This window comes from Wasmannia auropunctata, unplaced genomic scaffold, assembly GCF_000956235.1.
Source record: "Wasmannia auropunctata unplaced genomic scaffold, wasmannia.A_1.0 LD335737.1, whole genome shotgun sequence".
NCBI lineage: Eukaryota > Metazoa > Arthropoda > Insecta > Hymenoptera > Formicidae > Wasmannia > Wasmannia auropunctata.
Window position 1 is genome coordinate 617,008 of NW_012027153.1, and position 25,479 is coordinate 642,486.

At 43.7% G+C, this 25,479-nt stretch overlaps 1 protein-coding gene across 3 annotated transcripts in view; it reads left to right on the forward strand.

The window, feature by feature from the left end:
* Nucleotides 1-25,479, forward strand: part of LOC105456194 (mediator of RNA polymerase II transcription subunit 12-like) — a 348,613-nt gene that overhangs the window by 16,042 nt on the left and 307,092 nt on the right. The window contains exons 2-3 of one of the 3 annotated variants that reach the window (XM_011700056.1): nt 1,778-3,483; nt 3,790-4,137. In XM_011700056.1, coding sequence (XP_011698358.1) covers nt 3,952-4,137 — 186 coding nt within the window. In that variant the 5' untranslated portion in view covers nt 1,778-3,483; nt 3,790-3,951. Of the gene's footprint in view, nt 1-1,777; nt 4,138-25,479 lie in introns of all 3 variants that reach the window. The other 2 variants (XM_011700057.1, XM_011700055.1) reach the window with 2 other exon arrangements.

A 25,479-nucleotide genomic window follows, 5' to 3' on the forward strand; every position in this document is an offset into this window, starting at 1 on the left:
TTCGTCTATCTGGTCTATCAGAACGTACGTTGAGATTGTTATCGAATAGACAAAAGTTTTTAATATCCAGAAGAACAGCAATGTTGTTGGAATCATGTAAAAAATATTATATTCATTTTCTAACCGTAGATACGAGCTTGTATTCTTCTCTATAATATTTCACGTTATTGTTCCGTGATAAATATTTTTGATATTTCATGTATTCGTGGTTTTTTCGACGTAAGCGTTCGTTCAATTTTCATTTTTTAAAAATAATAAGCAAAGAATGCTTCTTATCGTAACTCTCTCCTGTAAAACTTTTTCTGAAGAAATCTTGATGCTAGGATCTGTCTAATTAAAATTAAGATAGAACGTTATAACATTAATGTTAATACGATTCCTAAGCTTAATAATTAATCTCTGATATTCTCAAAGGATCTCAAAGAGATTCCTGATATTCGTGCGTGAATTATGAGTGAAGAAATATGGCATATATTAATATGCCATGCGATTTGGTTTTCTACTTTGCTTAATTTACGAGTATGTGACGTTTTAAGCACATGACAATTATCGCATTTGACACTCGGTGATGGCGAGACCTCGCGGAGCGCGCCTCCGCGTCGCGTTATTTCAGCGGTTCTCGGCGAACTCGCGGAATCCCTCGGTGAAAACAAAACGATCGCGCTCGAAACGTTTTTCTTTGCCGGCGCGGCGCAGCCGTACGTGGCAGTGTGTGCGCGCCGGACGCGCACACATACGTCGCCATAACTCGCGCCAGGTAACATGAGAAACGGCGACTCGAGCCCGCTTTTCGTAAGCGGCTTACTTGCGCGACGGAAAATTGTACTACAGTCCTGGCCCGCGCGCGTGCCTTTTTCTTCGCCTTAACTGTCTCTAACGTCGTCGCACATAAAATACACGACCGTCCCCGGGTCTCCTTTCACCCCCGGAACGCTCCGCGCCCCGGATGTTTATGCTGCACGTAAGCAAACACAGTTTTTCTCCGGCTAATGTACGCAGGAGATCGCGAAGAGTTATGGCACGTTGTGAGTTTTCCTAGCTAGAATTATTAAATTATACGGCGTTTCTCACTCGTGATGTGCGCGACCGCTATTCACTTAATTCACTCGCAATCAGTCGATTAGGGTTACCTATAACTTGCTTCGATAGCATTCACGGTACTGGATATTTTTACTGTCTACAGTTCATTGCCAGTTGAACTAGCCACCTGTTCATATTTGAATTATCTAATTCTTTTATATTATAAATTACGATACATTTGTAAAGATGTGTAGAGATTTAAACATTCTTGTCAAACTCTTGGCAAACGTCGATGCTACGGATCTAATATCTCGTTTACGACAGAGTCGCGGATCTCGCAAAATCGCAGGTTGCAAAGTATGCTTCGAGTTCTATATTCAGATCCGACAGATTCTTGGGCGTGCGTCTCGCGTTTCATCTGCGTACCGAGAGATGGGGGAGGGGGAGGGGAGAGGGACAAGAGCATTATCCGTCAATATTTTCCGTGGGTTTCAGTCGCGACGTGTCCGCAATCCCGACATTGATAACGTCTGTCGTTTGTGCTCGAGCGTGCTTGTGCGTTGCGTAGTCCTGCGCTTTTCCGACTCCATCTGTCTGTCTGTTCGCGGCTTGCGCTTAACCCCCTGCCCCCGCCCGTCGCCCGCCCCCTCTCCCTCACGCGCCGCTCATCCCCGACCGCCCGAAAGCCCGAAACAGAAAGCATTTTAAGCCTTTGCATCCGCAGTAACGCGAGTTTTCGCTTTTGGTATGTTTCCAGAACAGCAGGAGCCGGAGTTCGACCGCGCGGGAGGAGTCAGCAGTGCGCCGAATAAATGACGTAAATCCGAGGAACGGAAGCGCAACGTCACTCGCTAACTCGCAATCCTCTCCTTCCCCCCCCTGGTCCCCCCTGCCCTGCCCTACCCCCTGGGAACCTCCCCTCCCTCTCTCTCTGTCTCGCCGTTTCCGCGTCCCCCCTCCTGTCACCCTTGGAACCCACCCTCTTTCCCCGTTCGGGTCCAACCCCGACACGACCCGAAGAACCTCAGGCGCGACCCCGGCCGCCGGACCTTTGCCCTCTCTTGTCGCCTGTACGCCCGCTTTGTCGCCCGCCGTCTTCACGTGCTTACAACACTACCCTCTTACCGCTCCTACTCGTCGTCGTCTCCGTTACCACTCTCTCCGCACGCTTCTTCGGCGTCCGTATCCGTCGCCTCCTCCCCCGGCGTCCTGTCCACGGAATTTCGAAATAACCGACTCGCGCGTCGCCGTTCCTCCCGGTCCCGGCAGGACGGCGCGTAAGGGTTTCCTCCACCTTTCCACGCACGGAGCGGCCCTTCTTTCTCCCCCCTCCATCTTCTCCCGCTTCATCGGCAGCCCGCCGTGGTGAACGAACACAGTCCTGCACCAGCTCCTCCAGCTCTATACGACCACCACGACCGTCTCACCCTACTCCTTCCAGTAGACTCGCCGTCGCGAGACACACGCGCTGGGTTTGAAACCGGCTTGAAGGACGCCACGACCGGCTTTTCGAGACACGCATACGTAGACGAATACGTACATACCCACACACGTGCGATCCAGTACACCCTCAGCGGCGACCAACTGCCTGTGTGTGCATAAAGGAAGGGAGATACTCGTGCAAAAGCGTCTAGAGAGCACGTACTTCTTGGTCGACGTTTAGCTTCGAAGGCTTTCAAGCTTTGCTCGACTACTACTATTACTACTGCTACTACCACCACCATCACCACCATCACCACTACTACTACGCTCGGGCTACGGCTTCTCAAGTGTGGCGCGCTGCAAGATCAAGGGAGGACAGAGGAAATAGAGTGAATGAGGAGTCGATAGACGAGATCGACGACCTACGACGCCGCCTTATCACGAAGCCAAGAGTAGCGCCTGATCCCGCCTAAAATCGACCGGTGCCTAATCGCTGTCGATATATACAGCTTCACCTTTTTCGCTTCTTCTCTTTTCCCGGTGAGATATCTCTCCATCCTCCCTCGCCTGTATACACTTAGCTTTCACACCCTCCCGGAGATTATCGTGCGGCAAGCGCGTGCGCCATCGCCACCATCAAAACACGGCCTACGAAAGAGGGAGAGAGAGTAAAGAATTTCGCAAAATCGCGAATCATCGACAACGCCTAAGCCGGCAGCCGCCGCGCTCCTTCGGTTAATCCTCGTCGGGATCCGATATCAGGCGAGAGAGAGAGAGAAAGAAACGGCGATAAGCCACGCTCGAAACAGCCGACGTTGCTGATAAACGCGTGAGTCTTCGCGTGACGATTCGACATATCGCGCGACGACCACGACGACGCGAGCCAAGCGCGACTTCGAGGTGAGGAAGAACGAAGTTTCGCGAGACGCGGTGATTTTCCACGCGGAAGATCTACACGCAGGAAGACAGCTGCGGGTCATCGTGTACATGGGACATTAAGATCATCGCATCGCGCTTAAACGGGAGATCTTCTGCCGTAAGGTATACAAGTCTCAAGTAGTTGCATGACTCCGAGGCACACGCGGGATTTCGCGTACAGTGTGTGCGAGTGAAGAAGGTGAGAGAGGGAGAGGGAGAGTGGGAGAGGAAGGGAGAGAGGAAGGGGTGAGTGAGCGAGTGTACGTGAGCGAGTGGTGAGAGAGGCTGTGTGACGAGACGAGGCGAAAGTGGTGGAACGAAAGGGTTCAGTACCGGACGCCGCGAAATCCCGTGAACAAGTGCCGACGAGTTCGTGTCGCGAGGTGGTCGTTACTCCATAAAACCGAAACGTCTATATCCTTGGCTAAGATCAGTCGACGCGAGTGCACGCGACCGAAAAGGAGCCGATCATCACGAGGAAGAGTTTAGAACGGCAGAGAGAGAGGAAAAAAAAAGAGGAGAGTTCGGATTACTACTCTCTCACGGTAGAGGCCAACGGACGGGGTCTCTCGGTCTTCCAAGAGTGGAAGAATGGCAATGGTCAGCATGAATAACCTACTGAACGGCAAGGACTCGCGTTGGCTGCAGCTGGAGGTTTGCAGGGAGTTCCAGCGCAACAAGTGCACCAGGCCCGACACGGAGTGCAAGTTCGCCCATCCGCCGGCTAACGTCGAGGTGCAGAATGGACGGGTGACCGCCTGCTACGACAGTATCAAGGTAACGAACCGTTGCATAATCGAGTTTTCGTACTCGCGCGTAACGAGCGCGTTCGCGCGGAGCGGAATCGTCGGTCCCCCGCGCACGGCCGATAAACTCCGCCTTCACTTATCTGACACCTTCGGTAAACCCGACGAGAGAATTATCTCTGTTATCCCGATGAAGTGTGAAACTCTATCGCTATCGTAATGTATTCGCATCGATGCGCGTAGAACGGGGGGCTCTATTGCTGCCAGAGCTACCATTACAGTTGATCCCGATTCTGTTAGATAAGTGAAGTTATAATGTAATTGAAAATATTATTTATCTTGCCTTTATTTATGAGCTAATTAGAAGCTTTGCTATTTTCGACGAAGAAATATCGGCGATCGCGTCGGTGATGAATTCAATTAATAGACAGGATTATCCGTATCGTCGTTATTATAATCTCGAGGAAAACGGTTTCTGATTCCGTTCGATAAAATGTCGTGCAACTTTGATCTCTTTGCATGCTATTGAAATAATATTGTAAGATGGAAGACGAGATTATACGTCGGATTTATTTCGCGCCAGAGCGGAGGGAAGTTTTTGAAATTGATGTTTAAGAAGATTATCCGGCAAGCAATTGCGAATCTACGGATATTGAGGCTCGTGCTTGTAGATCATTCTCTTCGGCATCGAATGCATTCTGAAGACCTCTTTCCATCCCGCTACAATCGATCCAAATGAATACGTGTGTACGTCGTGAGATCGTCGATCGATCTTTCCTGCCTGCGCTTTCCGACTGCTGATCTCCCCGATACAAAGCCGATAATTTGCAACGCCACGCGGTCGAGATAAGGAACCGGTTGTAATTTACGATGGGTAATAAGTCTCTTATCGTCGATCGGGCGCGCTATCGGCCCTCAGGGGGGGGGGGAGGAAAGGGGGAGACGCCGGTTTATGGATTTTAGAATATACCGTCTCTCCGTACGCGTTCCCGAGGCAAGGCGCGATTAAACGAACGCGAGAAAGAGGGAGAGAACAGAGCGTTGCACGAGGGCGCGGCCCGCCGTCTTTCGAGCGCGCGTCTCGGAGTAGATATTGAACCGGAGAATTGAATTCACAGTTATTAATAGCGACAATTATTCAACGCGCGGGGAGCGAGAGTACCAATCGACATCGTCAATAAATCAGATGGGGACTCGGGGAGGGGAATGAGCATTATGTAAAAATTGAAGGAGACTCTCGGGGCCCGACGTCCGTCCGCGCCGCGGCGTCGATGGTGCCGCATTGTCTGATGGCACCTATACACGCACGCTCGCGATTAGATAAAGCGTGGAGGTGCGCGTGTACGTGTACACACATATATGTGTGACACGCGTGGGGTGCGGCAGTCGCGTAATTGCGAATACATATACCCGTGTAACATTGATATACTCTTCCGCAATAAACTTCGTCTTTATCTTCTTTTATAGTACTAGCCTCGGTGTGTGTTAGTCTTGAATTATACGTGAAAGCGAAGATTGGAATAGTGCTTTTTGCTCGTTGTCACCCATTACATATTTTTGGAATTGCATTGCAGATTTCATGACTGATGAATGACGCTTTCACCGAAGCTAGTATTATCGTCGCCGCGGTGTGTTAAAACTTTACTTCGATAAAAAGTTTAATGCGAAAATTTGCATTAAATATTTTACATTGCCGGAAAAGTTGCGCGTGAAATGAACCTCTATATATTTTATGGCGGTTCCAAAAACCCGTTTTAAAATCATAAAAAACATTGGGAATTGCTCATTTAAATACGATATTAATTTTGAAATATTTATAAAAATTTTTTCTTAAAATCACTATAATGTATTGCCTAAAAAATAATAGTCGATTGAAAGTTGTCAAGTTAGCCTCCATTATTTAAAAAATTAATTTTTTAAATAAATCGATTACCTAAGACATAACAATCGAGATTTATAATTGTAAATTCTTTGAACGGCGTTTTTGGCCCTTCTTAGCTACTATTAGACGATTATTTGTGTTGATATTTCTATGTTCTATTAATTATTTGGAGTAATCTCTCAATAATTCTTATTAAGAAAATCCGATTAAATTCTCTTAAGGAGAAAAGGTCTATTTTTAGAACCACAATTGGATTTTCATTTATTGCTGCGAGATGTCTGCTCCAAATCTGTCAAATAATCTATTATTATATGTATTAATAGCACGTGGTAAGATCGTTCTTGCAACTATGATTGCTAATTTTCTCCTTACGCGCGTTATCGCTCGCCGTTTTTAGACTCGGTCACGAATACACGCACGCATACGTCGAAATGCGCGATTAGATAGCGAGTGGCAAAAAGATAACGTCCACACGGAGGGAGCGGCTTGCCGCCATACTGTCCGAATATTCTCGAGGCGCGTTCACGGTCGATTCGTTTTCAGATAGAGAAACACACATGTGCATACAACGTACGTGTAGGTACACTCCGTGCGCAATCGTGTGCGCGTGTCGCGAGCAAGCAGGGCCGAGCCACATTTAATTCTGGAGAAGCTATTAATGTCGCGGATAGTGCCTGAAAGGCCGCGTTGTCCGTCGAACTTTGGTCGTTTCTTTGCCTTCTCCGTTCCTCGCACGTTCTTCCTCAATAATGGCGCTCGTTACGTTTAATCGCTCCGAATGAATGGAGCGACGGGCGCGCAAGTATGCGTCATAGCGTTTATACAAAGGTGGTGCCAGAAGAGGTGCCAGCAGTCAGCGATACCTACACGTTCTCACGCGAATCCGAAACCGTACTGCTTTAGCAAAAATTCAAGCGATTATCATTTTATTCGACATCACAGATCCGAGTTAAATTCAGAGCAACTGATTTTTGCGTATTTTAAATGTTCGTTAAAGATTGAATGTTAAATGACGGTTAAATGTAACATCTCTCTCTCGAATCCTGTTTAAGCTTCAACTACATGAAATTAACCGAGAAATGAGATTTCGATAATTTTCCTGCTGCGCGCAAATTTAACTCATCTCAGCATGTCTATTTAATCTTGACGTTTAGATTGTAGAAAAAAAATCTCGTATTTTTGACGGAAGATACCTTTTGCACGATAGTTCACACATGCGCGAAAGGATTAAAGTATTGTACGGAAAGATGCGCGCGCGCGCGCGAGTAATATTAAGGATTCGAATCCGAGACGTTGTTAAGTTTCCGCGGTATATGAGAGAAAGCCAAGCCACTCTCGGGAGCGCCGATATTACCCCGAAGAAATATTAGCAATAAACCATTGCATTACGTACACCGGACCTCGACTGCCTCGCCGTGGTTCCCAAAGTCTCCCACGGAGTCCGTCTTGTTTTTTGCGCCGTTTAGGTGCCAGAAACGCCGCTCTCTTCGCATTTCGCCGATGAAATAAAGGCTCATTTTTCGACTGGGAAATAAAGGAGAGTGGCTATCGCCGTTTCCGACGTCTTATCGCTCCTCCCTCGGCGCGGATGGGTATCTCTCTGGGCAAAAGCTAGATTAATTTCACGGGTTGGACGGAGAGCACGGGCATAAAGTTCGGTCTGGCCGTGCCAAGCGAGTCGTCCGGCGCGCTTTGCATCGATTTCGCAACACGCCGCGTGCTTGGCTTTTATTCCTGCAGCAGGCTCTTTCTCGTTCTACCGGTATGCTCCCGATAAGAGAGGATCTATTGTCATGTTAACTGCAAGAATTACGCGCTGCGAAATGAAGGAGGATTGTAGCAGTGCCCCTTCTTCTCCCCCCCCCCCTCTCTTTCTCATCCCTTCTCCTTCCGTAACTTTGCATCGCACAAGAAGCCACTAATGACTATAAATGTGATCCGTAAGCGTTTCCATGTTTCAACGTCATGGCGAGATGACTGCCGCTTGTTGATTATCTTCTCGAATGCTAGATGATTTAAAACTTCATCTTTCTCTTAAGTTAGAGCTGCGGATGTTATCCTATTTCGTTTCATTGATTCTAAAAAGTAGCAAAATATCGTAGATATTTTGAAATTTTTCGCAGAGAATGTGAAAACATTAGAAATAATTTATTTGAAACGAACAATAATTTATAAATTATTAAATAGTAACAGAAATAATTTACTCGTGAATTATTATTATACACTGAAGCTATGTACGTCGTTTTTATTCTCACAAAATATAATCGTACAGATGCGTAGTCAAATAGAATGAAAAATACTTAAAAAAAAGAACAGGTTACATTTTAGCTGACAATGTAACTGCTTCTGTACACAATACACTATTACGGGCATTCAATTTTTGGAGTAACATGACGTAATTTTTGTTCTAAACTAGATGGTTACGAAATACAATTCAACCTTTATGCGGGATTACTCGATACAACGCGTCCGTGTCGGCCCTTCTCTCCCCTCCGTTACACACAAACAGAGTTCAAATGTATTTATTGTGTTACGTCGAACTGCCGCGAAGCGTAATGTTTTGTTCTCGTTCGTTAAAAACGCGTAGTAGGGAACGATAAAAAAAAGCGTGACGAACTTTTTTTTTATTGATTTGTAATTGATACCGCGTCTAATTTCGCGCCGCAGTGAATATAGATTCTTTTATTTTACTCCTCGCACTTCCATTTATCTGACTTCGGCAAACTGATGGAAATTACTTGCACTCTCTTAAGAAAATGTTAAATGGTTCTTTCCTTTTCATAACTAATGGCCAATGTCTAATGATCGGAGTTTCTCATCCGTTTATATGGAACGATTGAAATTAATTTTAACGTCAGATTTCTCGATATTAATTAAATTAAAAATTAATATATGTTTTGACGATTCTTATCACTCATTTTTTAATATTTAACAATAATATCGTGGTATAATAAATATCTTGGTAAACAAATTCGAATTTTTGAAAAAATAAAATTTGCTCGAATTTACGAATGTATAATAATAATAAATTTTTAAGTGTAAGGAGGCGTGAAACATATTCATTAAAAACTCTTTACTTTCAGTATATAAATCCAAAACCATTCATGCCTCGACCTCAGTGGAGAGAAATTCGATCTCTCAAGTGGATCAAAGGTCGATCTCGTTATTGAAATTTGACATCGGAGCTCCAGTACCCGCAGTACAGTTCTATTGGGAAGCGAAATAGAAGCGTGGTTACGACACGCGGAAAAGATTTCGAGGCGATCGTTAAAATCGTTCCCGCTCGGTCGGCGACATTACGCTCCGCTCGGCGTTTACGATCCCATCCGCCGCGCCGCGCGCCGTCACAAAATTCGCACGTTCGATTCCAATTAGGCCGATTGGGACGGCGCGGCGCGGTATTAAAGTAGATCTCCGGTTTAATCGCCGTCTCGTCCTGCGCCCTCTGCCGACCGACGCGGCCGTACATCGACGTCGGAGCCTATATTTAAAGGGGAATATGACCGGGTTAGATGCAGCCAAGTTCTCCTCGGCGCAGCGTCGCCACTTCGGGGAGTAAGCCGCGCGCGCGCTTTTGTCTTTCTCAATCCCTCCCCGCGACTCCGCCTCACGGCTTCGATTCTAGCGAAAGCCTGCCCGCGCTTCCCTTCGCATACGCTCGTAGCTCTTATTCAACCCTCGGCGCGTTATCGATTCCAATTACCTTAAAACTTTCAATTAATTCGGCTGTCGAGCATTTTACGCGCGGCGGGAACGGCCGTCGCGTCGGCCATTTCTCGGGCGCAGATGTCGACGGGCGCACGGACCGGCGGCGAGGCTGAAATTTAATATCGATGTCGAATACTTTTACGCGCGTAGGGATATTGAACACACCGCGGCGGGTTTCGGGATCGCCCTCCGATATACCTCCTCTTGAGAATGATCGTGACGAACGTTGTTTGAATAATGGGCGCTTCTGATTTCGCGAACGATACCGAATGAATAGAAGTATCGGCGCTCCATTAAAATCTGAACATCTTCACCGCGATTCGCTTCCACGCCTAGAAATCGGCGGAGCCGGACGTATGTTTTATCGGTTCGTCACGGCCCGTCGCCGATGGCATTTCTTTCTTCCTGCTGGCCGCTTTTTGAACCGTGCACACTCGCGAAGCGGCGGGCACGATAACAACCCGTTCTCACGCTGATAAAACGACGGGCCGAGCGCGGGCGATAATACTGGGGAACGTTACGCGAGAGCGCATCACGGCGCGCCGCGTTCACAGCCAGCCAGCCAGGAAAATTCGATGAAAATAAAACGGGCGCAGTTTGAGAACATGATAAACAGGTGGCGGCGCGATAAAATTTCTTTGTTGTGCCGCTTAATAAAGCCGACCGAAATGTTAATATCGTTACGGCGAAGCGACGTTTGCCGCGTGCAAGTTTAATGTTTGAACTACCAATATTTGCGTGGCGGAATATTATATCAACATTATGCGAGACTCTAATTTCGAAAGTGATATAAGTTCGCTGTATTCCAAAAGCGCGGGCAGGGTCGGCAGAGATAAATCAAACAACCAATGTTGTTTCATTTTCGGAATTAAATTGACTCGTCGAATCGTTGAAATCGCGGTCTAGCGCGCGATCGCTCGTTTCGTTTTCGGTAATTTAAATACGGAAATTAGAACACTCGAAATTCGAATAGATCGACCATCGCTATGCGATTTGCATTGAAATTTCAGTTACGATCTAGCGGATTTTGATAGAATCCACCATTAATTTGCCAATTAACCATGGACTATTATTTTATCATAATTTCAGTAAGTAAAATCAATTTTTTTTTTCTCCAAGGTTTCACCAAATTTCATTTAATGAAATTTAAATGATTACAGAATTGTACGATATCATAATTATTATGAGAAACTATACATCGTGAAATAAAATCTTTATATAGTATCAAAAAAATTGACACACATATAGAAAAGAGACACAACATTGAATAATTTCTCGCTCTACCGCAACGATGGCGCGAATTTCGATCGTTCAAATCCACGTGAGCTCGAAGCGAGAAAGCGGCTACAGTTTCCTGGGTCGGTCAACGTACAGTAACATCGCAGATTCTTGCGGGATTCACCGGGCAACGGCAGCGTCGTATTTCCGCGACTGGCAAGGGGAGATCGGAAAATCATGCGAAAGAGCGAGAAGGAGCCGGCCGCGTTTCACGCTAGTAGACACGAAAAACATAGTTAGCAGCTGCCGCTGCTACTGCTGCCGCCGGCGTCGGCGTCGTCGTTGTCGTCGTCGTCTTCGTCTTCGTCGTCGTCGCGTCGGCTATGGCTGCACCTGTCGCGTCCGTTAACGCGCGACTAAAATACGGAACGCGCGACGACGAGAGCGAGCGGCGCGGCGGCGTGATGCGCTCGTGAGCGGAATCGTCCCGCCAACGATTACGAGACCTCTTTCTCTTTCTCTTTTCCGCTCGCCAGGGGCCCTTCTCTCTCTTCTCCTTCTTGATGGAACACTTGACAGGATGTACCTGTCTGATAGGATGAGGTGTTCAGCGTTCGCTTTCCGCAGAATTTTTCAATATTCTCGCCTAGGAAGATTAAAATGCGGAAAGACGGGCTTCTTGTTCGGCGGCTTTTGTCCTTCTCTTCTTCTTTTGCCTCTATCCGAAGCAGCTTATATATGGGTACTACCGCCGATGTACAAGATAATTTGAAAAACTCAACATGACTAGGTTCCTCTTTACGGACAAATTGATTGCGGATCTGTCTATTTAATTTTTACCTAAAATTATTATGAACATTAAAATAGATCGTAAAACAGGTTAGTTATAAATTAAATGTGCTCTGTTATTGTGACAGTAATTGAAAAATATGATTTGGTTTGTCCTACTTATTGTTAGATGACTGAAGCCAAACTAACATTTATTTAACAGATATCGTTATAATTAGATTGTAACGCTCTTTCTAATTAAAGCGATTGCAAGTAGTTGAAGACCATACATCTACTTATATATTTTAAATACGATCCAAATATCACTATATGTTTAATGTATAATATGTAGCTCGAAGAGTCATTTGTCTCATTGTCTTATATGTAAAGAAATTGATTATAAATCACTTTGTTTGAACTGCTTAATGTAAGCTATTCGCCATTGCGTCACTGTGCCAACGACATGCCACTTGTCTTTCGATAGAGAGCACACAATGCATGCTACTTGTCTGACTTTTTACGTGGCACGTGACCGCTGGCATACCGTGAATTCGTCACATACTCGCGTCAGTACGAAAAACGATTGGCAAAAAGGCAATCACGAGTGAGTTAGTCGCTAGCATATATTTATAGATAGCTGTACGTTTGAGTGCATAGACGAAATAGAGGGACGATTTTTAGATATCTCAAAAAGATACGTTAATTTAAGAATGATATATGATACACAGGCTTTTTAGAATGTTATAAATTTGCGTTTGAAGAGAAAACAAATATTTTGTGTGTAGGTTGCACTTTGCTGCAGTTGCTATATGCGTATGTGCTAGACGAATGGGAGCACTTTAATAAATTTCAGTAGATGAAGCTATTTTTAATGAAGACTGCGTTTAAAAATTTAGATGATAGGATAATGTCTGCTTTGTTGTTTGATATTTGCGAATAATATAATTTAAAAAATAGGACGTGAGGACACGCGCGACGCCATAGGGTATTATCAAGGAGTAATATGAAGGGGTATACAAGACACACGGGGACCATGTCGTTAGTTATATAATCGATCCCGGTCGGCGACAAGCAGTAGACAGACTGGCGGGTTTACACGCCGACACGGATAGATAGCACGCAGGTCACGACAAGTAAGCGGCCGGCGCAGGCAGACGGCCTGGCAGGTTCTCGCGTATTACTTCTAAACTGCAGAGTGTACTATTTCTGCACCCTTTTCCAAGTATCGGCAACGATATAACTCGCATTATTATTAATACGTCGCTTAGGTAAATATCACGGTATATCGCATGTATGTATATATGCCCGGCTCTATTAAATGAGACTATTACCGTACACGATTATTCCATTTGCATCGTAAACGCATTTTAGCCTAAGTTCTATATATATAAACTTTTGATAGAATTTTACTAGTATTACTGTACATATTGCTCTGTTGATAGAAAAGTGACACAAGTAAAAAATTAGCACAATTAACTTCCCTTTTCTATCAACAGAATGATGTGTTATGAATATTTTGAGTAAAAATACATAATATAAAATGTGAATGTGCATTACTTTCAATCTATGCGATTATTTCTGCAGTTGTTTCTGCACAGGTAATTCGCGTTATTATATGTAAAGCTTAGGTAAATATCGGCGTGATTGATGGAATTAGAATGGATTAATCGTGTCAATTTGTTTTTGGCTACACCTAGTACCCATAATATAATATGAGTATAATCTATAAACTATTGCGCTTATAATTTCTTTGAATAAAAGCATTTTTTATTTATCACTGTTTCTTTCGGACGGTGGCGCAGTGGAAGTAGAGTGTTTTAATGAGACTATAAAGAGTTTTATATGTATATCTAAAAAAAAACGCAATATTTCGTAGTATGCATTATATTATATTATGTTATAAATTAGGTGAGGAAATAGGGAGGATTGAGTCGATCTGCAAGACCGTGCATTGTTCGCTCGAAAATCGATTCGCGACACGCGGCAAGCAGACGGACAGACAGGTTTACATGCCGACAGACAGATGGAGAAGACAGACAGACGGACAGACAAGTAGGCAGGCAGGCAAGCAGGCAGGAGGCAGGCAGGTAGGTAAGACGAGCAGGCAGGCCGACTGCGACAGACGGAACAGGGCGAGCCAGGTTCCCGTGTATTACTTCTAGCCCACAAACTGCGCCTCTGCTTCTCCTTCTCGATATTACGTCTCTGATATTCCCGAGAGCTTCCCGGAATATCTTACGCGGAGCCGTCTAAACGTTTGCTATTCCAACCGAGTGGAAATTCATTTAATTGCCCCGGAAGATCAAGAGCTCTCTAGACCATCTCGTACCTGTTCAACCTTTGCCGTCTCTGTTTTTTCCCCTTCGATCTCGTCTCTGAGTCAGCGTCGGTTTCGCGTGCGCAATCAAACGGGTACCACTGCCGATCATCATTTAATCGTCCCCCTCCTCTCCCTCTAAAAGACACTTAATTGGCACATCGGTTTCGTACGGCAAGAAGATATAGTCTTGATTGCCATGTGGTTTGCTATATATTGCCATGTGTATAGTTTTGACTTTTTCAAATTTTATTCTTTTTAAGTAAATAAATCTTATTTCTTAAAAATGCGTGATATAAGCTTTACTTGCACATAGCAAAATAATTTCGCTTTATTTTCAAAGTAAAGTCAATTATGATTTTAGACAAACGGATTTTAAAACAAAACATTCCGTTGATGGAAAAGGGAAGTTAATTGTGCTAATTTTTTACTTTTGTCAAATTGATTCGTTTTATATATTTGATTTTCATTTTTACTTTGTTAGAGTCGAACAAAATTTTTAGAGTAGCAAAATCGTGCCCAAAAAAGCCGTACGTTACGTAATTACTTAAATTTTAAGTTGATTGAGGAATTCAAGAATTTCGAGGTTGAATACGATCGAAACGTGGATAAACGGATAGCCGTTGACAAACGGTTCGATCGCTCGTTATCGGTTCGTTCTCGTAACCAGATGACTCGATCCGGTTGGATGGATCCAGCAGGTATCGCAGGCGGAGCCCCTTTCGAAATCCCTCGCAGGTCGGGTTTGCGGTCGAACACTGTGAGAGAGCTCGATGTGTTTACTCGCGTTTACGTGTATATGTACCCGAAAAACCCGTACAGGTGCAGCGCTACCTAGGCCGCCGTCTATCGCTTTCACATAATTTACGGCCGGACGGCATTAGCCGCAATGCTTGTCCCTGTAATAGAACGGTCGGAACGGGTGGCAGTGTTCGAAACGGGGCGGTCGAAATCGGGCGCAGAGGAGAGAATATGCGGAGGACTAGGAGGCAAGCGCGCGCGGGGCGGGGGAGGGGGGGGGAGACGGTCGTGCCTAGCTGCGCGGGGACGCTGCAGGGCCCCGTGTAGTTTCATGCGTGTCGCAGGGGATGCAATCGGAGGGGGTTTAGGAGACGAGACTAAGGGTAGGAGGGAAGCGTGGAGGATACGGGTGCAGGAGGGAAGAAGGGGGAAGAGGATGGCGATGGGAGGCGCGCGGATGGCATTCTGCGGTCAGTTCAGTATGTGCCTATATGCCGTCATGTGTTATCGATTCCCCCCGGAGCCCTGCTGCCTCCGTGCCTACGTACCTCATGCCACACGATATAGTTACCTCTATTCCGAGCTATGCGAGATAAACCCGCCGTCGCCGCGCGCACGAGACCTCTCCTCTCCTCCGCTCTTCTCTCCTCTTCTCTCCTTTCCTCGCCTCCCCTGTTCTCTGTATTTTGCTCCTTTCTTCTGCTCTCTCTCATCCCTTTTCACCCGCGGCTATTGTACTCCGCGAGTTTAGACTCCACCTAAATGGTTTTAGAATACATGGCCGTCGACTTCTATCGCTTTAAAGCGGATCGTACCGCGGGATCGAAATCGCGACGGAGGGGGATGGGGATATTGAGATGAATATCGATATTTCCGAAAACACCGGGTATCGAGAAGCAATGTTTCGTCCATATCGTTTGCGTTCGATCTCGATTTGCGAAGCGCATGACAGTTTTGACATTATAATTCCGAAATAGAGCCATTACATTGTAGCAAAACTCGAACATCGGAACGTCGTATTAGATAATACTCAAACTCGGATTCTCAAGATCTCTCGTAAACTTCATAGTATAATCGAACTGTCGAGCTTAGTCGTAAACGGTTGCAAACCTTCCCTTTCTGGTTTCAAGTGTTGTCTCCTCAAGTCGAGCCGCTCGTCCATCCGGTCCACCCGAGCGACTTCAAAATATATTGTCTTCCGCTCCGTGTGCAGCGCGCGGCACTGGTTTCCGGAGTTATCTAGACTTTCTAATAGCGTCGTTTCTTCTTCAAATCGAACTTTACATTACGGTAGTACCTCCTGTACACAGTTATAGCGATCCTTAGAGTAACTTATGGCAAGTAGCTGTTCTGTTTTGCGCGTATAATCTTTTTTTTTCTAACACGGAACTTTAATATTGAGCTTTTTCTTTAAATTTTTTTCTTTGTGGATAATTTGATAATATTTTTTTTTCATAAAAGAGATAATAATATATATTAATGTTAAAATAGTTAATGACGCATTCAAATTATTTCTCATCGAATATAATTTATACTACTAGAGAATAAAAAGGAAATTGATTATTAACCGGCCAATTTTTCCGCTGCAATTTTTACATTGATGTTTTATGTACGAACGAATCGATACTTGTAGTGGTTTGTAAAGCCAATGATTAGGTATGTAAAGAGGTAATCGTAGCAGTTGTTTGCGGGTAATATTGCGCAAAAGCTGGAGTCGATAAGAATAGAGATTTTTTTATCTGTTACACGCACAACATTTGAAGGCTTTACGATTTATTATTTATTCAATCGCTACCCGACGGAGGCGGGCGTATTATATTATCGCTGCTCTATTGTGTCACCATCCTCGTAACCGTCATTATTACACGTATTCCCACTATGTGTCCCGTCCCATGCCTCCGTATTATCTCATATTCCGTTGGTTTCGACCGCGACGGCGCATCAAATTTATACGGACGTATCGAATGCTTTTGTATTGTGCCAACACACTCGGTCGAGGTATCGAGGTTTACGCAACGAAAAATTTATTTATCGATCGCGGCCCCGCACGCGACACGCGATGCGAAGTAGTCCCCCCCCTCTCCCCCCTCGCGCGACCCACCTCTTCTCCCGCCTGAGAATAATATTGCGAGTCAGTCCGGGAGCCACTACGTTAACATGCGGGACGCGTAATATAGGAAGTGGTTCTCCTCCGAAGAATTATGTACCTAACTACGATGGAAGTAGTGTTGGCGGGAAAGAGATTGACGGTAGGTAGGTAGGCCGTTAGGGAAGGAAGGAAAGAGATAGATGTATGAAGGAATGGTCGATAAAGGATCACGCGACGCACGCACGCCATAATCTCGAAGCCCCGATCATATCGGTCTAATTGATAAATCGCGATGCTCCATTAAGGTAAGAGTTCTTCGTCAGATTGTATACACATACAGATACATACATATACCCGTTTTGCCTTTTTCGTGTGACGTGCGTGCGTGTGTGTGTGTGTGTGTGTGTGTGTGTGTGTATGTGTGCACGTTTGGTACTCCAGGCGCGCGATATATGTGACTCGCGCTTACGCATTGCGTGACTCGGAACGTCTCGCAGCTGCGTAACGCATTGCGCTTTGCGCATCGTCCGTTCCTTGGTAGAGTTTTCCGGTTAAGTAACGCGATTGCGAAATCTGCCGACACGTTGTTGACAATCTTCCTCGCCATGGCTTCCTACAAATTATCTCTTTGACACGCAATAAAATAAATGTATTTAATACGACGGATTGTGGATGAAATTGATTTTGGGATTTTATTTTTTCTTTTTTTATGATAAAATATTGTTCCAATAATGATAAATTACATTGATCATTGCATTGATCAGTGCATTATTTTTTAAAATATCTAGCTGTGTATTAGCATCAGTTCAATGTGTTTATATAAGCTGTTTACATACATAATAAAGGATAGAAATAAAATGTACAAATTATATATAATTTTTTATATTTTGACAAATTGACGCAACATACATTTTTAGGTATAAAACAATAAGAATGATTTCAGTAATATCTCACATCGTTTTCGAGAAACCTTTATCTTTCCTTTATTCTGGAAATTCGTAGCGTGTCGCATTTTAACGGGATGTATTCGTCTAAATAGAATTTCAAAGTGGGTCGAGAACGCACGGTCGCCCTGCCGTTGGATTTAAAATGATTTTCATCTCTGACATTTTCGACGATGCGGGAAACAGATAATAATCAACGAGTACGTTCTAAAAAGTCGCCCTTGCGCAAAGCGCACCGATTCCACAATGAGCTTGTGCACGCTCACTTGTGCAGAGGGGGCAAAATGCTGAGGGTGTTTTTAATGATGTAGCAGCGGTCTTCCATTCGTATCGTAACTTTCTGCTTTTCAATTTTTCACCACGATTTTTGCGGCTGTACGTTTTATGCATCGCAAAAATGAATTTTCCACGCGTAACGGTATAAATAGAGTAAAAAATACGGGTGTGAGAGAAACGCATTTATTAATACAGATTTTAATAATCCTTTGTGAACGTAAATCATGAGCGAGGTCGCGAGAACAGAAATTAGCTTATTAACGGCAGATTAATAACAATAAGAAAATTTATCAGTACAAGGAGAAATAAAATTTACATGAAACATTAGAGATAAAATATTTTTACTTTTATATTAATTAAAAGAAAATACGGAGTAGAGTAAAATAATGAGTGCAGGATGATTATGAATCAAGAAACGAATTATATAAACAAACGATTAATGAAGAATTAATAAAGATAAGAATGTGCTGAAATTATATATATATTTACTGCATATTTCTAAATAAAGTAATTAAATAAATTCAACTAATTGAATAAAACTATTTGAACGATAAAATAATTATACTTTTTGACACTTTTTGATAACTTTATTTCAAACTAGTTCGATAACTATCTTCAAACTAGTCGAAAGTAAAAAATGGATAGATAAAAACTTACAACAATAGAATACTAGAGTTAAGTGGTAAATGTTATTTAATGTTGCAATGGTTGGTTAGAGAAAATTTTAACATATTAAATAATTTTACCTTTTCCCTTCGGAAATATAAATGTCTTGAAACTCGAGCTTTTTAAAAAGTTACTACCAGTCGAAAAAGTGAACGAGAACGAGGGGCAGGGCCAAAGCCCGTCCACAGTACAGTTTAATAATAGTATCGTCTGCCCTCGTCTTCGTCTTTCCTCGTCGTGGTAAGTAGGAAATATACGGCGTATCTCCCGTGTTTGGTCCCCGCGTAGTTACATCATTTGATGCTAAAATGGTCTTGAGACGATGCTTGAGTACAAAAACGTGTTCTCACTAAAAAGTTCGCTATATATAGGCGCGTTTCTTATGAGACAAATTCTCTTACGCCGTCTTGCTTGGAGTAGCGCCGGCGTGTAAACATCGAGGTCGTATTAGAGCCCGAATAGAGCGAGAAAGAGAGAGGGAGATGTTTCCTTTACATTTCGCTGGAGATGTTACGCGACAAGAGGAATGGAGTTTCGGCGATGACAGAAAGAAAGTGGAGGGAGAACGGTTGATTTTACTCACGACGATACGTGCTCCGTGTGCCGGAACTTCAAATGAACGCGCACCGTGCAGACGATTGAATATCATCGTGTCGAATTTTTGATAAAAAGCACGCGCTATACCCGGCCGCTGAACGTAGGCGGCGTATTGATACTGAATATATTAGAATGTCGGAAAAATTTTACCTCGAGTCACCGAAAACCGAAGTGTGAGTTGGCAGATGAGACGACTGCATGTCTCTACGGATGCAACATATGTAACCGTTCGCGAGAGACGCGAAATACGCCACGTTGGTCAATTTCTTTAAAAGCTGGCTGCGATCCCAGCTAGTAGAGTACACGATCTCTCCGACTCTTATCTAAATTTGAATTTTTTGCCTTATTTATTGCGTGATCTCTCTACGTTTCATCTGATGAGGGCATGTTGCTGTTGATATTCGAGCATATCATGCGCTCAGCCGAAACGAGGAAGAAACGGCAAGACATGCTAGACGTTATGTAATATTCAGTTACTTCTTTTAGGGAAAACTAGGATAATAATATATAAAATGTACAGAATGTAACATATAAAATATACAGAAATTGTGCGTTCCGTTTACAAATTTCTGTATTATTTCTAGGAAATTTTGTGAAGTTGGTTTTATTCTTGTAGCTTATATATTTTTAGCTGTGGAAAAATGTACTTCAATGATTTGTAGAAAGTGTGTTGTGAAGTCGGTTTCATTCTTGTAGCTTATATATTTTTAATTGTGCTAAAACGTATCTCTGACAGAAAATATCGATACAATTGTAAAGTTATATCTTTAAATAGTTTTCAGTATATGTATGAGTAATAATCCATAACTGCACGTGATGTTGTTGAATGTTTATTATCAATTGAGCATTCTTTATTTACAGAAGTGAATCTAGATTCGCTTACTTATAAAGTTACGATTCGTATTTTATTCATTAATGTTCGTATTTGTGCTGCAACAAAAGTAGCGATGAAGTATGAAAGATTTTATGAACACCTGGAATTCCGTGATAAAAATAGCAGGTATTACGAAATTTGCGTTATTTAAACGGTAAAATATTGGACTTGACACTCATACATAGCTGAATGCAACCGCGTGGACACTTGAGAGTCCGCGGGGAGGAAAAGTATAATTAGATGCGCATGAGATGTCGTTAAATTTAATTGCAGTCATCTGACGGGCGACGATGAAATCGCCAGACACCTGTTTGCTCTTTTCTTCTTCGTTATATTTATCTACATCATAGAAAGCGCGGGATGATGGTAATGCGAGCCGAGAACTTGGACGACGATAATTTCGCTCGCATGTGTTACCCAAAGTAAAGAGTAACGTAAAAAATGCAGGCTGCAATAACTGGCGAATTTTATCTGAGAAAAGTTTTAGAAGTTGGAAGGCGGAAACTTTTTAACGGATTACTCCACTCGATCATTCCAACATTTATATTTTACGATGCGTTAAAAATCTTATCCTCCAATAAATGGTACAGCTGACCGATTTCCATGTCGAATTGCATTACGCATTATATACATATACGTATTTTTTTTAGTCCTTTGCAATGATTCGCGCGTGTGTTACGAGCTTCTATTCAGGCTAAGGGACAATATTTTACGAATTAGTGTTACCCGCCTCCATCGGCTGTGCGCAAGCTTGAGCGTTCGTCGCACTCGATAAAGCACGAAGTGGAGAATAATTCACTGCCTTATCGGAGCGAAATCGCCGAATCGTACAACTCTCTCTCTCTCTCTCTCTCTCTCTCTCTCTCGTGTGCGCACGTGTAATGCGTTGCGAATTTCTCGTTGAATACTGGCAGGAGAGAACCGGGTATTCACAGCGGACACGCGCTCGAGAGAGCGAAGCGGGAAGCGCGAAAATTCGTTGGTGATTTTCGGGCATTTTATCTTCTCTCGTCCCTTCATCTCCCTTTCTTCCTCTTTATATCCCCGCACGCGCGACTGACGCATGGCGCGAGATACTGGATTAACAATGCATTAATTACGTTTCACGGCACGACCAACGTGGCGGCGGGGTCTGAATTTCCGAATTATACGCCATGGCAGATTACTCGGATAAAATTCAACCGTATGCGGGAATTTGCATACCGTAATGATGGAATACCGCGGGACGTTATTCAGCCCCGTCTCTCTTCCGTCCTTCAGAATGCTCACTATGCGCGGTCGTCATACAAACGAAGTGAGTCAGAGAAAGAGGGAGGGAGGGAGGGAGAGAGAGGAGGAGGAAAATATAAAGGATCTTAATAATTTTCTTAAATTGCGCGTATAAATATTTCTCTTTAAACCGGCTCGCTAATGACACGTTTAAATATTGCTAAATTCGAGAAACAGCGCAATACGCATTATTAATGCATTGCATCAATCGATATCACAAAATACTTGATTTGATTTGATTTGTGGGTTTGGCTTGTACAGATTTGAATGCATTAACGTCCATTAACGCTAATTATGGTTAATTAAATTTCCTTTTCCATCTATTTTGCTCAATTTCTATGTAACTGATTTTCTACATAATGCAACTTTATACTCTTTATACGTAAAATGCATATTATATTTATCTTTTACATTTTTTGAGAAATCTATTCTTGCTATTTTTTAGAATTAATATTTTTCTTATATACACAAATCGCATCACATCATAATCAAACAGAGATATGAAACATTAAAATATGTTTTTTTTTTACATCAATAATATATTTTCTCGATTTCTTTTTCTTTTACACGAAATATTATCCTGAAGATCGCCATATATTATATTCTTGTTATTTCACATTCGCGGATTATTGTCTTTTCGACTTGGGGTACAATTTAAGTGGAGGACGGATGAAGGAGAAAGAAACATCGTGCAGCAGAGACCGATAATACGGTTAAAAAAGACCGGGGAATCCAGGACGGGCGAAAGGGAGTGTGTTCTATCTCCCAGATTAATGCATCCCGCAAGGCCACGTTGTCTTGAATTGCTCCGGAGATAACTCGCGCCCACGTTGGCGTCTAGGTTTACCGGGGATGCAAATACGACGACGAGGGAAATGGCGTGGAATTAAAATCGCCGGACGAGAAACTCGCACGGGAAACTATTTCAGAAAGTGGGGGTCGGCTTGGAGAGCCGGGGAATTCTATATCGGTACTTTTCCACGGTCGACGCGCGAAGCGAAGGGAAGGAGTAGTATTTTCGGGATTATTGTGTTCCCCGATTCAGGACGTTGCGCAAAGACAGCGAAAGGATGAAGGGGAATGCAGAAGGCGAGGCTGCAGACTGCGGGAGCAAAGGCAATGTTACGCGTTTGTAATAGTACGAATAAAGGGGATCGATATCGCCGCGGAGGAAGAAACATCCGGCGCGGAGGAGCATCGGTTCCAGGAAGAAACAGCCGGCGGGAGGAGCGGAACGGATGAAAGGAAAGGTGAACGAAAGCAACAGAGAGAAAACGACGGTTGGAATATGCATGCGCATCGGCCGGATCTGAAATGACGATCATGCTAATATTATGGCTTCCTTTTGAATCCACACCACTCGTTAACTCGTGCTCAAATCGTCTATTGCAATTGAAAAATGTGCGAGAGAAATGGGAAAAAGGATGCGTCTATAACACAGTCTTTTTCTTCGCTATATCTATATAGAATTATCTAATTCCTCGAGACTACATCGACACGACAGTTTATTTGAGTTGTTAAGTAACAACGATATAGAAAGAAAGGAAGAAAGAAAGAAAGGACTGATATAATGGAAATATTATTGGGACTAGATCATGCTGATCATGAACGATAAGAAATTGAGAATGTGATCGGTGATACAAAGGAAGCGCGAAAATCCGGCACCAAGCGGGAGAAGCGGAAAGGCTGAGAGAAAACTCTTTGCAGATAGTTCCAGTTTGAAATACCGAGGAGTCTAGCGCGGATTCAAAGGTAGGATGATGCAAAGGCTTCAAAGGAGGACGCGGTGGAAGAGGATGGCGGAGAATCGATATCATGAACGGGTACTCGGTGAATCCGTCGCACGATTTCACCTGCACTCTGGTGAACGAGAAGATGAAAATGTTAATGGAGAAGTTTCGCTCTCAAGGCCGAAAAAAGGGAGAGTATATGTCAAGATATAAGGGAGCTCCATTACAAGCTCTTGAAAAAATTTTGCTATTAAAAGTTTTAATAACCATGTACCTCTCTTCTATATACGTGGATTTTTCGAAATACAATAATTTTATCATTTCAATTATATGACAAAGCTTAAAAAAAATCTAAATACATAATTATGAATTATTACTTTTATGAATACACACTCATTACTTTTGTGACCGACTGGAATCAGTTTCCAAATTAGTTTCGCAATGCATTTTTAAACTCTAGACGTGTATTAGGATGAAAAAATACATATGAAGTGTGTTTTATAATTATTCATAAAGTACATGAAAATCAAAACATTTGTACATACTGCTACAACGATGCCAAAAAAGACAGATTGAGAGATTGCGCAAGAATAAAATACGAAAAGTTAACAGATGTGTTTAAAGAAGGCACTCTTCATGTGAGAGCTGAGATATTGCTTTCGAACACACAAGCACTCGTAGAAAGGAGTAAAGGATAAAGACGTTCCCGTTTAAGTATCGTTGTGTCTCTCGCGGGTATTTGTCGACTTAAATTCTTTTCAAGCTAACATAAACTCGTCGAATCCACGAAGATGTAGCGGAAGGTTCGAGAGAAGTCGTGGATGAGGAGACGTCAGATTATGAAGGTACCTGAAAGGATCGGTACTTGACGCGATCAGGCGAGGGAAGCCAAAAAGGGAATGCCACGAAGACAGAATGAACGTACGAAGAATCGAAGTGAAAGAATGTGGTCCGATGAGTTATTATAATGTAATATATATATATATATATATATATATATATATACATATATATATGTATATATGTATATATAAGAGCTCATCGGCTAACGTTTACTTTACGATATCGCGGGTCACTGGAGACGAAGAGACGGTCTATCGCGATGCAAAGACGACGATGACGACGATGTCGAGAAGGGCGAAACAAGAGATTCGAAAGAAGAAAGGGGCGCGGGCGGTCGCGTAAGCAAGAGGATCGATATTAGTGGAGGACTATTTCGAGGAAGGTCTATAAACACGATTCTCGCTTATAATGACAGGAGGACCGGAGCAAAAGGTAGAAGGGCAGAGGGGAGAGAGGGGAAAAGACTCGGCTTGGTAACAGGAGAAAGGTAGACAACCAGGCCGCTTGAGAAGGAGATGAAAGAAGGGAGACGGTGGATGAGCAACAGCCGCGCGCTGTTCTTTTGTTTTCCGGGACAAGAGGGTGGCTTCGTTTCGTCGGAGTCGTCGCAACAGACAGCCGGCCAGCTAACCAGCCAGTGTGCACGGCTCGACTCACACTCACCGCGTTCTTCCGCGGACGCGAGAAAGACGTCGATTAAAGCTTTTTCCATTAGGGCCATCCGACCGCGATCTCTCATCTGCGATTTCTACTTCGTTTAGCTGATTTCTTGCGAGGGGAAAAATGCCTCGCGCCGCGAGCAGTTCCTCTTGAGTGCGGAGTCTCTCACCGTCACCGCCGCCGCCGCCGCCGCCGCCGCCGCCGCCGCCGCGGTCGCGGAGAGTGCACTAATGCCGCGTCCTCGTATTATCTTACTTGCGGTTGGTCGCAACTTTCATGTTAATGCAACGCTTTCCACTTACTTTCGTTATCTCCCGCCTGCTCGTAAGCTTCGGGTGGCCTCTCGTAGGTTTTTATTGCACGAGCGCGACGAATATCTCGTAACACAAATGTCGGGGAAAACGCTTTCATTTGTAGTTCGACGCTCTTTGGCGGATCGATGAAATTAGCAGCTACGTAACGTTAGCAGTTCAGTTAATCCATTCCTACGGGAGTGTTTCAGCCGATTGTGTCGGCATTAATATATTCGGGTGATGCATTGTAACTATTGGAATCGTATTGCGTGCGCATTGTTACTATCCAGCACACCACTGTGTGCTCGCGTATTATCGAGTAAGTTGCGTTTTCGTTAATCCGGTTTCAGCGGAAATTCTCTCTTGTTTCTACATTAATATGCCGCGCGACTGACGTATTGTAAGCATTGCCGCTATCGGTCTACACGTGTATCGACCTAGTATATAATGAATAATTAAACCGACAGAGGTTGCTCTCGTGCTATGCACAAAATAGTT